Source organism: Camelus bactrianus, chromosome X (assembly GCF_048773025.1).
Source record: "Camelus bactrianus isolate YW-2024 breed Bactrian camel chromosome X, ASM4877302v1, whole genome shotgun sequence".
Lineage (NCBI taxonomy): Eukaryota > Metazoa > Chordata > Mammalia > Artiodactyla > Camelidae > Camelus > Camelus bactrianus.
In genome coordinates, this window is record NC_133575.1 from 40,551,343 (window position 1) to 40,567,371 (window position 16,029).

General features: G+C 37.7%; 1 protein-coding gene across 4 annotated transcripts in view; it reads left to right on the forward strand.

The window, feature by feature from the left end:
* PHKA1 (phosphorylase kinase regulatory subunit alpha 1) overlaps positions 1–16,029 on the forward strand; it is a 99,049-nt gene that overhangs the window by 30,521 nt on the left and 52,499 nt on the right. For all 4 annotated transcript variants that reach the window (XM_010973578.3, XM_010973577.3, XM_010973579.3 and 1 more), the window contains exons 11-14: positions 275–370; positions 1,292–1,399; positions 2,836–2,914; positions 9,723–9,857. In XM_010973578.3, coding sequence (XP_010971880.1) covers positions 275–370; positions 1,292–1,399; positions 2,836–2,914; positions 9,723–9,857 — 418 coding nt within the window. The remainder of the gene's footprint in view (positions 1–274; positions 371–1,291; positions 1,400–2,835; positions 2,915–9,722; positions 9,858–16,029) is intronic.

Here is a 16,029-nt window from a genome sequence, read left to right on the forward strand (position 1 = left end):
GCTCATAACCTCCTTGAGCCTTAATTTCCCTGTAGAAAAGCTTTAATTACACACCCCTGGATAATTATTAAAATTAAATGTGTTAAGGTGTCCAAAACTCCTAGCATAGTATCTGGCCTCCAATAAGCATTTAGTAAATGCTGCTTCCCTTTCTTCTCCCTTTCACTAGGTGAATACACTCCTTTGTAATAGGACCTTCTTTGGCTACAACTCTCCCCTTGATCCCCAAAGGGAAATCTCTATAAATTTTGTTCTCCTTTTCTTTTATCTACAGGTTCAAGAGTACAGAGAGGCTCTTGAAGCAGTCCTCATCAAGGGCAAAAATGGAGTCCCACTTCTGCCAGAGCTGTACAGTGTTCCTCCTGACAAGGTGAGCTGGACAGTGCTGTACCCAGGAGCTAGGAGAAGAGGAGCAGTACCTTGAAAGGAGTGCCTTGTTTGAGTCTAATAACTTCTAATCTTCCGATTTTAATGTTCTATAATTTGTCTTTAGGTATAGGACAAGAAAAATATGATTTTATTCCTTCGAAAATAAATTTTTAAAGCAGGCTCAGTTATGGCACTGTTGCATAATGAGACAAGGGTAAGACCAAACCTTACAGTGGTAGTTTCACGGGTGTGTACTTATCCTCAGGCTCATCAAGATGCATACATTAAGTGTGTATGGCCTTTTTGTATGTCATCCCTACCTCAATTTTAAAAAGTAAAACAAATTGTTCAGAGATTGATTTAAGAAATCAAACCTTATGGTTGACAGTGATACAGAGATCAGCAGGCAGAACTAGAGTGATGTTCTATGTAAACTCTCAGGATTTGATATTTTCTGCTTTGAGGCTAGTCATCTGGGATTGTTTGAGTAGATCAGGCTTGGAAAATGAAGTATGTCTCCATTTTCCCAAAATGCCGGTTGGGATTACCATCGTTCCTCTTCTCCATTGCAAAAGAGCATTAACCGGGGAGAGATGCAGTCTTCCATGTTGGTGGGGAATAAGTTGACTAAGCTCCTAGCAACATCAGCAGCATTACCTGAGAGCTTGTTAGAAATGCAGATTTCAGGCTTTCCCCCACACCTACTCAGTCAGAATCTGTCTTTTGGACAAGATCCTCAGGTGATTTGTATCCACGTACAGAGGAGCACTGCCCTAGGCTGTAGTCATGGTGCTTGACTTTTCAGTGCATTGCATGTGTGACTGTTTTATAGAATATGAATCGCAATTCAGACTCAGTCTCTTTGTTGTCTAATATCTTAAACCTGTTCTTTTTCTTCATCTCTTTATGTTTTTTTTTTTAGGTTGATGAAGAATATCAAAATCCTCACACTGTGGACCGAGTCCCCATGGGCAAGTTGCCTCATATGTGGGGTCAGTCTCTATATATCTTAGGAAGCTTGATGGCAGAGGTAAGGGGAAACTTCAAGGCTTTTCCCCTTTTTTCTGCTTTAGTCACCATAACAATCAGATTTGTGAGTAGCTCATTAAATCTGAAGGGTATATCTTTTGCCTTTGGTATTCTGCCTTAATTACATATTTTCCTCCAGGTCCTTGGAGTGGGAGCATGGCCAATCCTTGACAAAAATCTTTCTCTGGGCAACCATGTCCCTCATGCTTGCCCAGCATACTGTACTTGGAGCTGTTCTGGCATCACACCCTAAAAAGTTCCCTTTCAAAACGTCCCCTAGTGTGTTGCCTGGTTACTGCAAATGCAGCTGTGCTTAGATAGTAATGACTTATAATGGATTTAAGTGCTAACTTTTCCAAGCAACATAATGTTTCAGTCTTTAATTGAATAAACTGACAAGATAATTTTAGGTATCATGACTATGATTGGGAGCATCATAGTTTTTTTGTTTATTTGTATTTTTTTGGTAGAGGGCCCTTTAAATGTTCCTTATATTATATTAAATTCTGTTGAGATAGTTCTTAATGAAGCACTTGGGAATTTCTTACTTTATGTCCAGCTTATTTGTGACATTTTGAGCCATAAAAAGGGTTCCCTTTCCAAGTTTTCCAGATTTACTGACAAATCTATTTCCCCATTGTAGGTTATTATATAAAGTAAGCTATAACCCAGGCTTCTAGAGGATCTAGGTGGGGACTTAGCTATCCTTTTTGAGCCAGAGACTTTGGCCTGTTTATCTACAACTATTTATTTTCTGCAGCTGTTTTTATTCTGTTTTCTTTTGTTTTTCCCAGTTTTATTGAGATATAATTCACATTTATCACTATGAGTTTTGGGTACACAACATAAAAGTTTGATTATCTTTAGTTGACATTATTAGAATGTAACAATAATATGCTTAAAATAATCCTTACCTGGTGACTTTTTCATTCAATTAGAATAAATTAAATGCTATGAAAAAGGAGATGAATAGTATTCTTAAGGGCTACATGAGTTTATCCCATTTTATCAAGGACAGAAATTCAAGTCAAGTCAAAAGATATCTGCTGAACAGAAAGCATAACAAGCATATAAGTAAATGTGAAAGCAATAGGACTAGTGACTTAAATTATTGATTATAAGCATTGTGATCTGATCATCTGATCATGTACATCCAGAGAAGGTGGAGGAATAACTAGAAAACTTTCTGTGTATCATTTATACCCCATCTACTTCCAAAAAAGAATTTTTGGCAGCCACTAGAAATTAACTCCAGATAAAATTAATTTGGATGTGAATTCAGGAGTTCAAGCTTTTTTATACAGTAAAGGTGTTTATTTCCTTCACATACCTACCTCTCACATGTTATACAGGGTTCTGGCATGGGTATGTTGTTTCTCCTCAAACATTAGCTTTCTATAAAGATATATAATCTATCTTTTTATTGTTTTTCTTCAGGGATTTTTAGCTCCTGGAGAAATTGATCCCCTGAATCGTAGGTTTTCTACTGTACCAAAGCCAGATGTTGTGGTCCAAGGTATGTATTCTTTTTTTCTTATTGAGGTATAGTCAGTTTACAATATTGTGTCAATTTCTGGTGTACAGCACAGTGCTCAATCATACATGAATATACATATATTCATTTTCACATTCTTTTTCACCATGAGCTACTACAAGATACTGAATATATTTCCCTGTGCTGTACAGTATAAACTTGTTTATCTATTTTATATTCTTATTCCCAGCAGCAGAAACTTTATATTACAGATCTGGTTTGGGCCAGCAAATGATGACTTTATTCTTTATGATGTATTTTGTTAGGCTTCAAAAAGTATAGCATGAACTTGGTTCTGTTTGGTTTCAGGATTGCTTTTAATTCTAACCATGAACAAATGCTTAATAAATGATGTTATTTGACACTCTTAACCACTTCTTACTTCTGAGAACTCTTTTCTTTTCACCATCACGATATTATAGCCTCCTGATTATCTCTGCTTTCATTCTGAGTATTCCTTCTGTGCTTTTTCTGCCAGTATTCTTTTCTTCTCATATCCTCCTAATGGTTGTGTACTTAGTCTTATACTCTTATCTTCCTGTATTTATACCTGCATTCGTTTGCTAGGCTGCCTCCTTTGTAATCAGTTTGCTTCTGAGACTCCAACTATTACCTCTTTAGAGAATACTCCAAACCTTTATTTTTTATTCCTAGCAATGAACTTAAATTTTGAGGTTATCTACTCTATGCAAAACACTGGGCTAAGCTCTATAAACATTAAGAATTCTAGTCCCAGTATATATAAAACATCTTTACCACTTATACTTCAAATGCAAAACTAACCTTGTATGTCTCCATCCCATCCTTTTACCTCTCCCAAGAAAAGCAGATCTTTCCACCTTCCTTAACACTCTCAATGACATCACTACTATCCTAGTCTCCTAGGGTAGAAAACTCCAGGTGATTTTTGACTCCCCAACAACACTGTCCAATATGGGACGAGATCCTGCTGTGAGGTTCCTCTGATATGTCTCCATTTCAACCCCAACCTTCACTGGAGTTGATTCTATATAGAAAATAACCCTTTGTATTTTCTAAACCTTCTTATGTTTGGCATCCTATGTGTTCATACAGATAGTCTTTGCTTATCAATGTACAGGCATACGTTGCCTTAGTGTTCTTTGCAGTTATTGTGGTTTTTTTACAAATTGAAGGTCTCTGGCAACTCTGTGTCAAGCAGTTCTATTGGCACCATTTTTTCCGAGAGCATTTGCTCACTTTGTGTCTCTGTCACATTTTGTCATTCTTGCAACATCTCAAACTTTTTCATTATTATATTTGTTATAAGGATCTGTGATCAATTATCTTTGATGTTATTATGACTCGTTGAAGGCTTAAATGATGGTTAACGTTTTTTTAACAATAAAGTATTCTTAATTGAGGTATTTACGTTTTTTTAGATGCAATGTTATTGCACACTTAATGGACTGAAGCATAGTGTAAGCATAACTTTTATATGCACTGGGAAGCTAAAAATTTTTGTGACTTGCTTTATCATGATACTCATTTTATTGCAGTGGTCTAGAACCAAACCTGCAATATCTCCAAGGTATGCCTGTATATAGCAAACATTATATATAAGACCTTTACTCTTCCCATCCCATGAGAAACCTTGTTCTCCTTTGAGGCTTATGCCATCTGACTATATTGGCCTCCTGGTTACTCTGATTCATTCATTAAAGACTTTGAGACTTGGCTCATAGTGTTCTTCTTCTTTCCTAATTCCTGCCATAGTGAACATTTTAGCCTCAATATTCTTGAATATCCATAACTCTAGTGACCTTTCCTTCCACTGCTACTCCACTCACATTGAGGACCAAACTTTAGAACTGTTTCACCTCAGATATTCCATTCCCAAAAGTCCCAATATCTAGTCATAACTATATACTATTTAAATTTTCTTTTTCCCCTCATTATATTTGTCTGTATTTTCTACTAGTCTACCCTTCCATAATTTTAGTTTGATCATCTAAAATATCTTAATCACCAGTGCACCATACTTCTGCTACAGCCACCAGAAAAATCATAGCCCCAGATCAATTTCACAGTCTGTATTTTCTGATCCTATACATGGCCTGCTAAAATCTACCAGGAAAAAAGTCACACAAATGAGCAGAGTGCTATCCACAGTCTCCAACTCAGCTAGGCCCACCATACCTCCTGTTAGTCCTTGTTATTGTCAATCAGCATTTTCATTCTTCTCAACCACTATTCCACACCTTTTCTTTTTTCAACCCCACTGCTTGTTTTCAGCCTCTTTCTTGGCCTGCTGCTTCATGCTGGATAATATTGAAAGAAGAGGCTGAGAATCAGGCTGAAAGCTGGGCAGCAGTGGAGGGGACAGTGGAGACCAGAGCTATAGGTTGAAGGCACTGAATGTTAAAAGAGGGAGCATCCTTCCTCCCAAGAGAAAGTGTTTTTGTATATAATGTATTTTTTCACTTTTGGGAGATTCTTTTTGTACAACTTCAATAAAGACTATAAGTAAAGGTTGAGGCTTTGATGATTTTTTCCCTTAAATATTGGCTAAATCTGTGCCTTGGAGCACTCTGGGTTTTATGTAGTGACCAAAAGTTTTTGGTTTTTTCCTCTTCTATACTGATCTCTGCATTGAAAGTTCTAATCCAAATTCCTGTCTGTCTGATGTGGGGGTGATCAAATCAAGTGTGGCTGTAGGCTCTTTGTCTTCCAAAAGTGCTATATTTTTTCCATTATACTCAACTGAATCCAGCTGTCTTGCAAAGTTTGGGTGGTGCTGTCCCTGGATGGAGGCTACAAAAACAAGACTTGGTGAAGATCTTACTCTTGGTACTGATACTATTTGATGAACTTTGACTAAGCTAATAACATCTTATAAGCTAGGCCTTAGGTGGTGCCTGTCTTTTATTCACCTGGTTCCCAACTGGGGCCATAATCCTGTCCTGGAAAAAGTACTCTGAAGAAAACTTGGGGCAGGGGAGGGAAGAGAGACCTTTGGAGAAAACTGGTATGCTAACTGTAAAGAATTGAGCTTCCTGGTTTGAAAGTGGCTAAGGGACTGCCTGTGATGGACACTTTGGATGTGGTTGGAAGAATCTATGGGGAGACTGGTTGAGTTACATTTGTTATATTTCAACCTTTCTGTACAAAACGTATCAACATCTGGAATTGTTACCTGTCTGCAGTTTTGACTTCTTAAATAAAGATGCTTTAAAAAGCTCCCAAAAAACCCAAAAGTTAAAAAAATATATTATCCAGGATGAAGCAGAAGGCCAAGAATTAGGATGAAACTGATCTTTGTCAGTTTCCCAACCCCCCACCACAATCTTACTTATATCTTCATCTATCCTTACCTTAAGTCTCAGAAAAGGTGTTTCTTCTCTTCAGTGCCAACTCCTCCTCCTGATGCTTGATCCTACCCTCTTTCCCAGCCTTCCTAGAAACCTACTCTTTCCTGTCATCTTCAAACTTTTTTTCTCTGTTGGTTCTGATTTTAAGTACATTGACATGTTCATCTCCCTCTAGGTATCTAATTCTTCCTTTCTCATCCAAACTTCTACTTCTTTATATTCCATTCATTCTTCAGTCCTTTACAACTAGCTTATTATTCCTCTGAAAATGTTTTTGCTTAAGTTATTGCTAAACCCAGATATTTTTCAATCCATTTCTTAGTGGATCTTTCTGTTTCATTTATTGTTTCTATTTCTGGAAACTCTTAACTCCCATGTCTTCTGTGATACCATACTCTCTAGGATCTCCTTCAACCTAAATTTTGTATTTTTCTGTCTTATTCTAGGCCTCCTTTTCTTCTCTTTGCCCTTTAACTATTGACATTCCTGGGAGTTTTGTCCCTAGCCCACTGCTCTTCTTACTTGGAGTATTTGCTGTTGTCTCTCAGCCTCCTCCCATTCCTAACCTTTTCCCTTTTACTACCTCCGTACTTCTACCCTCTCAGAAGATGACCCCACCTCCTAAACCATAGAGAAAATATAAGCCATGAGACAAGAACCCTTCACTCCCACCGCCAGGCTTTTCTTCTTCTGCCCATTTCTTATATGTTGAAATTTCTCAGGATTATATTTTAGGTCCTTTTCTCTTTTTCTCTATATATTCTCCTTGACCCATCTCATTTCTTTCTACGCTCCTGACTCCTGAATCTGTATCAGTGTTCTTTAAGACAGGCTCACTTGGTTGTTTCACATGCACTTTAAACTCAGCCTCACCCTCCTAGTACTTCATCACCCATGCCTGCTTTTCTACCTATTTGACAGTGTCATTAAATGGCCCACCTTTCTCTCGGTTACACAAATAAACACCTGAGGAATCATTCTCAATACTTCCCTTCTCACCTCCTGTATTCAATCAGACAACAAGTCCTGGTTTCTTTACCTTCTAAATAATTCAGTAATCTGGTTTATCCATTACCAATGTCATGATCCTAATCTAAGTAATCAGCATCTTTTCCTTGCATTACTATGATAGCTTTTAAAGTGGTCTCCCTGCCTTCAGTCTAGTTCCTCTATAGTGTATCAGTTTATTCTTTAATCATCAACGTATTCAATATATTCTTTTCAACTTGGAGGCATGGATATGTTATTCTCCTGATTACTCATCTGCAGGGGCTTCCCATTGCCCACCTTCTTAACGTGCCTTACAAGGCTCATTATGATCCGGTCCCTGACCCCGTCTTCAGTGTCATTTCTCACCACTGCGTCTTCCAGCTGTAAAGAACTTTTTATAATTCCTAGATCTACCTTGTTCTCTTTTGCCCTTGAGCCATTGTCTATGCTATTTCTTCCTGTCTGGAATAACTTCTTCCTTACTTTTGCCTTCTCTTTTAACAGAATAATTCCTATTCAGCCCTCTAGCAAGACTCAATGTCAGTATCATTTTCTACAGGGATTATGTCTGTCTTTGTATCCCTAGCATATGGCAGTGCCTAGCATATAAGTGGTACCAAATAAGTGTTTTTCTAAGTATTTTATAAAATATAAACAAAGAGCTGAGTTGTTGGGGTTCAAAGTATTCCTGGGCCCCAGAGCATTGTTCTTTTGCATCTCCTTTAGTCCTCTCAACTCCTGCTACCCTCTACAGAACCCTGAGGCTCAGAAGAATACAATTTGGAAATCATTACCCAAGGATAAAATACAAAATCCTTAAAGTGACACATATGCCATCCATGATGATCTAGCACCTGTCTGCCTTTCCAGATTCATTTAGTTGTTGTTATTATTGGTGGTGGTGGTAGGTTTTTTGTTTTTCGGGGGAGTTTTTTTGGTTTTATATTTTGCCACTGTGCAAGATATTTCATGCTACAGCAATACTGAAGTATGTTGTAGTCCCCCTACTGTTCTCTCTCACACACACATACACAAACAACCACATTCTTTTCCATTTTCATGTCTTATCATTCTGAACCTTCTAACTGAAATGGCTCTCCCCATTCCTATTTCTTTCTTTCTCCTGGCTGAATTGCTCATTCTTTGAAATTCAGCTTATGCATCAACTCATTCAGGAAGCCTTTTCTGAAACCATCCCCTGCCAACCTCAGACTAGATAGCTGTCACTCTTTGGTGGTCTCATAATGTTTTATGCTTATCTCAGTTTACTTAGCAAGTTATTTTGTAATCAGTTTGTGTGTTTATCACTTTCACTACTCTGTAAACTCCTTTAGGGAAAGACTAACTTATTCATCTCTAAATCCCTAGTGCCTAGCACTGTACCTTATCCGTTTAGGTGCTTAGTAAATATTTATTCGTGAATGAATGAATGATCACATGTGTTTCCCTGGACTTTTGTCAGCCCACTATTATTCCTCCTCTGTATATTTTCCCTGAAGAATCTTTGTCATTTTCAGTTAGAAGTAATCAAGATGGTGTTGTGTCCAGGGGACTCTGTAATCACCATACCCTGCATATCCTGTCCCAGGCCACAGTAATACAATATCATGAAGTCCTCACGATAGACAAATATACAAAAGATAATGGCAAAGGAAAGCAGAATAGCACTTTGTGAACTAGGCTTTTGCCTCCAAAACTCAACACAGACAGTACTGGTAACCTGGAATGAACTGAGTGGTACCTTCGTTTTCTCACAAACCCAGTTCAGCACATTTAGCAGCACTAGAGGAGCAGGAAGAGGGTGCCTGTTTGACCCCAGTGCTTAGTGTTAAAACAGCTGAGGCCCTTCTCAGATTATTGGCCCCCAGACAGGTATCAGTCCCATAGAGGGAGAATAAACAGAAGAATCAGGGAGCTGGCCTGGACTTCTCTCATGTGTCTGATTACCACTTCAGAGACATGAGTGTGAGAAGAAGAAAAAGGAGCTGTCCAGGCTTGGCAGGCTCTGAATCTACAGAAGTGTTATCCTCATCCCCCAAAACAACCACACACAATTTCAAATATGGCACCTCAATTCTTTATCCTCAGCTTCCCTTGCCTTTTATCATTCTTTAGCTCTAGAACAATTCATATCATTAAAGTATTCTTTATTATCCTCATAATCCTGGCCCTCGTCTTTTTTTTCCTATTTAAACATGGAATCCCAGATGTAAGTGTGGCATTCTCTGGAAGCACATAGGTACTCAGCCAAAAACCAGAATTGAATACTCTAGCCATGAGATCTTGTTTCCTTTTCTCTTTAGATAATATTATTTTGTACCTAGCATGATACTTGTTTCATCAGTTTCTGCCATAACGATTAATTTCCTCCCATTCCTTTTCTCTTCCCTTCAAAAATATTATGTGGGTTGAGAGACCTTTAGATTCTTATTGAAATAAAATTTTCTGTTGACTTCATCTTTCTTTCCTAGTTTCCATTCTTGCTGAGACAGAAGAAATAAAAGCCATTTTGAAGAACAAGGGAATTGATGTGGAGACTATTGCTGATGTGCACCCCATCAGAGTACAACCAGCTCGTATTCTCAGCCACATTTATTCCAGCCTAGGTAAGGAGATTGGCCAGCCTGCCAGAATCAAAGCGTTATTCAGTACAGGCTGGTTTCTTTCCTTTTTATTCTTTCTTAATCATGTATTGCTTTATTAAACTGGATCTGAAAAGGAATTTAGAGTCTCTGGAATCTAAGTTTCTAACCCTATATATCTTGAGCAGGCTTTATAATTTTCAGTGTGTTTTATGAACTCTTTGATACATAGGACATGACTGTTACCAGGCAGTATTATCTCTTCATTCCAAGTGAGTGCTTAACCAACATGTTCTCCCCTTTCCTGGGACTTATATTTCCATTTTAAATACAAGCTAATTTTATGTAGCTCAATAGCCAAGGAATTTGTTTTTAGGTCTTTTGTACCTTGTCATGTAATGAATTAGTTGACAGTATTAAACAACTTCCACTTCTTAATCTAATACTTATTTTTAATTAATATTTATTTTTATTCAATTTATATATTAAATTTGGTGATAGACACATTAAACAAATTACTACCAATTACAGATTAACACAAGTTATTACAAATTTCACATTAAACAAATTACTACACTGTTGACTGAAAAATAGTATACACAAAATTTCCAAACTACTCTTGTAGAAGGCTTAATAATGGCCCCAAAAGATATCTAGGCCTCAATGCCTGTAACCTGTAAACATTACCTTATATGGCAAAAGGGATTCTGTATGTATGTTTAGGTTAAGAAGATTGAGATGGGGAGGATTATTCTGGATTATCCAGGTGGGCCCTAAATGTAATCACAAGTGTCCTTGTAAGAGGTATCCAAAGGGAGATCAGACTATAGAAATAGGAGATATGATGACAGAAGCAAGAGATTAGAGTGACAAGGCTACTAGCCTTATTGTCTAGAAGCTGGAGGAGTCAAGGAACAGATTCTCCCCCGGAGCCTTCAAAAAAGCCAGCCCTGCTTGACACCTTGATTTTTATTTTACCTCATAATATCCATAAGGCTCATTTTGGACTTCTGACCTCCAGAACTGTAACAGTATAAGTGTGTGTTGTTTTAAACTAGTAAATTTGTGTTACTTTATTGTAGCACCAATGGGAAATTAATACAATCTTAAGTCAAGCCACAAAGGGGTAGATATATAAATGAAGAATGTATCTTAGATAGTAGATTGCTACTTACAAACCCAAAGCCTAGTTGTGTGTGTGGTACTTTTTTTCTTCATCAAGAGTGGTCTGTTAGTAATTAAAGCTAGGCCAGATTTTGTCCAGCTCAAAACCAACCTCCTTGCCTTTTTACTAATACCTACTCCAGACACTCAATTTCCATGGGATTAATGTAGATCTAAATTGAGAGCAAATCAACCAAGGAGGAAAGGACCAACAGTCGGAGCCGACTGTTCTTTATCTTTCCTAGGCATCCATATTTTATCCCGACAAGGCCTGATCTCCCAGAACTATTAACATTGCATCTGGCTTTAGGAATATATACCCCTTTCTTCCACCCTAGCTATAATGTAAAAAATGCCTTTTCTTTTTAAATTAAGTGCAAGGTTGGAATTTTCTTAAGAAATTTTACTTAAAAATGGAAAACTAAAATATAAACACATAGAAATTATTAAGTTTATTGAATATAGGTCTCAAGTCCTAATTAATTTCTAAAATCTAGCCACAAATAAGCTTGAATATTACAAAATACTGAACCCCTAGTTCCCTCCACTTCCTCAACCCTATCTTAGGTGAATGCCAAGTCAAGACTCTGATACTTCTGAGATTAATTTGAGTTGACGCTTTACTAGGTGAGATGGGTACCTTAGTCCTCCCCAGAAGCAGGTTCCTGTTGTTTTTTTTTTTTTAATTTCCTTAGCCATTCCCTGTAGCTTCCAACTATAATGTGCTCCTAGTCTCCGATACCAGCCCACTAGCACAAATCTCTTGACATAAGGAAGGTGTTTCTCTAGCTAGCCCAAAACTTACTCTATGAATGTCACTATCTTCTTTGCCCTTCTTAGAAGTCTCTGTGGTTTTGGGTTTGAGCAAGTCCTATTGGTACCTTTGATGTGATTCTCTCTGGCTCTCACTTAGAGGTTGATACCTTTTACCCTTTTCTTCTTTATATCCATTGTTCTAAATTCAGCATAATCTTACTAGGATATAGGTAACTTCCAAGCTCTGAGCCTTCATTGCTGGAATCTACCTGCATCACTTCAGATCTCCCCAACAAACAGAAGCAAACTCCTTACTGATTATTACTTTTTCAAAGTCTGTACTTTGTTTTGAGCCTTTTACTAACTTATTGTTTCCTAGCCAAAGGAAATAAGGACAGCTAGGTCTTCAGGCCTTCAGTTTAATGAATGATTGAACATTTCAGGGACTCAAGTAACAAGTTATATTTATCTCCCAAGTATGCTCCATCATTTGTTTCATTCATTCATTCTTTCTTAAGGATCTATTGCTTATATTTATGTATCAGGCACTGGGCTTAATGCTGTGAGAGATATAGACATATAACCAAATAATTATAATACAATCTCATAAATGCTATAACAATGGTGTTATGTACAAAGTACAGGAGAAAGAGAATAGATTTGCCTGGGAAAGTCAAGAAAGGGATGATTTGGTGGTTTATCAAATGAATGACTTCAAAATTCCATTATTGCAACAATTTCACTAAAACAGAATTGCTTTAAGCATACATTGAATGACAGCTATAATTCTACCAGGGAAGACAAGATATTTCTCTACAAGGCATATTCATTTATATATATTAACTAAGTGGGATTCTCTGCCTCGCCTCAAACATTCAGTATTTCCGTTCCATAATATATGTTTTAGATTTTAAATATTATGTGGTTAATCAACTTTGGGAACGTAGGAGCTTTATAGGAGAGTGATGTCAGAAACATGGCAGAGTGATAAAGTACCTTTGTCTCTCCCCTTCAATCTACAACTAGTAAAACATTCATAACACAACAGAGGTGCCTCTGTCCAACACAACAGAATGCTGGAGAATTCCACACATCTGTACATCTAAAGGTGGGTGGATTGGAACATATGGAGAAGGTGGAACCAAGGGAACAGTGGAGTCAGTGCCTGCAATCCAGCCCTCTAACTGTGGCAGCTGAGCCCACAGCTTCAGAGAACCAATAGCAGCAGGTGAAGCAGCACACATGACTCTGGCTTCCTGATCACGCCTGCACCCATGATCACAGGTAACTGGGCAGCAGCAGCAGTGGGGCCTCTGATACCCCATCCCTCCAGCTACTGAGGCACCCATGACCCCAGACTCTGGCCCCCCTATTCACAGTGTCAGAGCCTGCAAACCTGACAGCACTGGACACAGTAGAGGCACCTGTGTGACTCCAGCTACGCCCCAACACCGTTCCCCTCCCCTAACAGCAGAGCCTGTGTCTCAGGGGATCCCCCACACAAGAGAAGAGCCCACCATCCTAGTAATGACAGCAGCTCTGGCAGAAGCAATGCAGCAATGACCCCAGAGGCACAAGAAGCAATAGCAAAGGCATGTAGCCACACCTGTTACACATATGGTGGAGGCTGGAAAGTGTGAACTCTCAAATATAATCAGCCACAGCTCAGGTAAGAGAAAAAAACAAACAAAAAAACCTTGTGTGATAGCGCCACCTACTGGAAAACAAAAGAAAGGACTCTAATTCCTAATCTGTCTTTTAACTTTAAATACGCCTGCAGAGGAACAATTCATCAAGCAACATGAAGAATCACGGTAACGGTATATCACAAAAAGAAAATGACAATTCTCCAGAAACCAAACTTAAAGTCATGGAATATTGAGGACTAATATTGATAGAGAATTCAAAGTAGCTATCACGAAGAAACTCAGTGAGATACGAGAAAACTCAGAAAGGCAATTTAATGAGCTCAGGGATAAAGTTAATGAACAGAAGGAATACTTTACCAAAGAGATTGAAACTCTCAAAAAAGAACCAAATTCTGGAGCTGAAGAACACAGTGAACAAGATGAAGAATGTGTTAGAAAGCACTGGAAATAGAGCAGATCATATGGAAGAGAGAATTATTGAGCTCAAAGATAGAAATCTAGAAATAATACAAGTAGAAGAAAGAAAAATAAAATATACATATAAAAAAGAGGAAATCCTGTGAGAGCTACATGACTCTTTTAGGAAGGGCAACATTAGGATAATGAGTATCCCAGGAGGAGAATAGAGGAAGAAAAGAGCAGAGAGATTATTTAAAGATATAATAGCTGAGATCTTACCAAACTTGGGGAAGGAACTGGGTAATCAAGTCCGTGAAGCGAAAAGAACACTTCATTAACCTCCCTGCAAAAAGACCTTCTCCAGGACACATAATATTAAAATTGTGAAAAATTAATGACAAAGAAAGAATTTTAAAGGTAGCCACTGGGGGAGAGAAAGGATGCTAACCTACAAAGGAACCCAGTAGGCTATCAGCAGATTTCTCAGCAGAAACTCTAATGTCCAGGGGAGAGTAAAATTACATTCTCAATACTGAAAGAAAAACTGTCACCCAAGAATGCTCTATCTAGCAAAATTATCATTTAGATATGAAGGAGAAATAAAGACTTTCCCAGACAAAAGGTGAGGGAGTCCATCAAGACTAGTCTTACCTTATAAGAGATATTGAAAGGAGCTCTTCTACCAGAAACAAAATGGCAAAAATACACAAAACTTTAAGCAAGGTGATAAATAGAACCAGAAAATTGCAACTCTTTATCAGGTTTTTAAAAACATTTTATAAAGGTTAAAGGGGAAAAAAGAAAGCAGAAAAATAACTGTAGCAATCTTATTTTGGTAACAAACCCACAGCATAAAAAGGGATAATTTGAGACAACAAAAACATCAAAGGGGAAGAGGAAAAGGGAAGAACTCATGTAGGTTAATGAACATAAGATGCTATCAACAGAAGAAGGACTATTTTAATCTATGAGAAATTTTATACAAACTCAGGGTAACCACAAAACATAAACATAAAGCAAAGATACACAGACACAAAAGAGGAAACTCAGAAAAATATCATAGAAAACCATCAAACCAAAATGGCTGACAGAAACAAAGGAAAAAGAAACAGTGGAGATATAGAGCAACCAGAAAACAAAAGATAAAACTTAAAAAAAAAAAGCAATACTAAGTCTTCATCTTACTTACAATAACCTACTTAAATGTAAATGAACTGAATTCACCAGTCAAAAGACAGACAGTGGCTAGATGGTTTTAAAAACAAGACCCAATTATGTACTGCCTCCAAGAGATACACCTCAGCTCTCAAGACAAACAGGCTAAAAGGGAAGATATGTAAAATGATACTCCAAGCAAATAGCAGCCAAATGAAAGCAGGTATGTCCATACTCATATCAGACAAAATAGACTTCAAGCCAAAAAAGGTAACAAGAAACAAAAATGGACTGTATATAATGATAAAAGGGGTAATTCATCAAGAAGACATAACAGTAATTAATACACATGTACCTAACATAGAAGCACCAAAATATATGAAACAATTATTAACAGGCCTCAAGGGAGAAATTGACAGCAACACAATAATAGTAGGGGACTTTAACACCCCACTTACATCAATGGTTAGATAATCCAGACAGAAAGTCAACCAGAAAACAACAGTCTTAAGTGAAACATTAGACCAGATGGATTTGATAGATTTGTAAAGAACATTCCATCCAAACGTAGCAGAATACACATTTTTCGCAAGTGCACATGGAACTTTCTCATGGATAGCCATATGTGGGGACATAAAACAAGTCTCAGTAAATTTAAGAAGATTGAAATATCAAGCATCTTTTCTGATCACAATGAAATGAAATGAAACTAGAAATCAACAAGAAGAAAACAAAAAATCACAGAAATGTGGAGACTGAACAATGTGCTACTAAACAACTCTTGGGTCAATGAAGAAATCAAAGGAGAAATAAAAAATTGCCTGAAGCCAAATGAAAATGAAAATATGACATACCGAAATCTATGGGATGCAGCAAAACCAGTACTAAGAGGGAAGTTTATAGCAATACAGGCCTACCTCAAGAAACAAGAAAACTGAGTAGCACCAAAAGCCAAAGCCCAGGTTATGGGACCAGACATTGGCCCAGGCTGGGAGCTTGATGCCCAGAAGTTCATAGGACTGTCAAGGAGCTGCCCCTGCCAGGGAAGTCACTCAAACTCAGATGTTCCATCC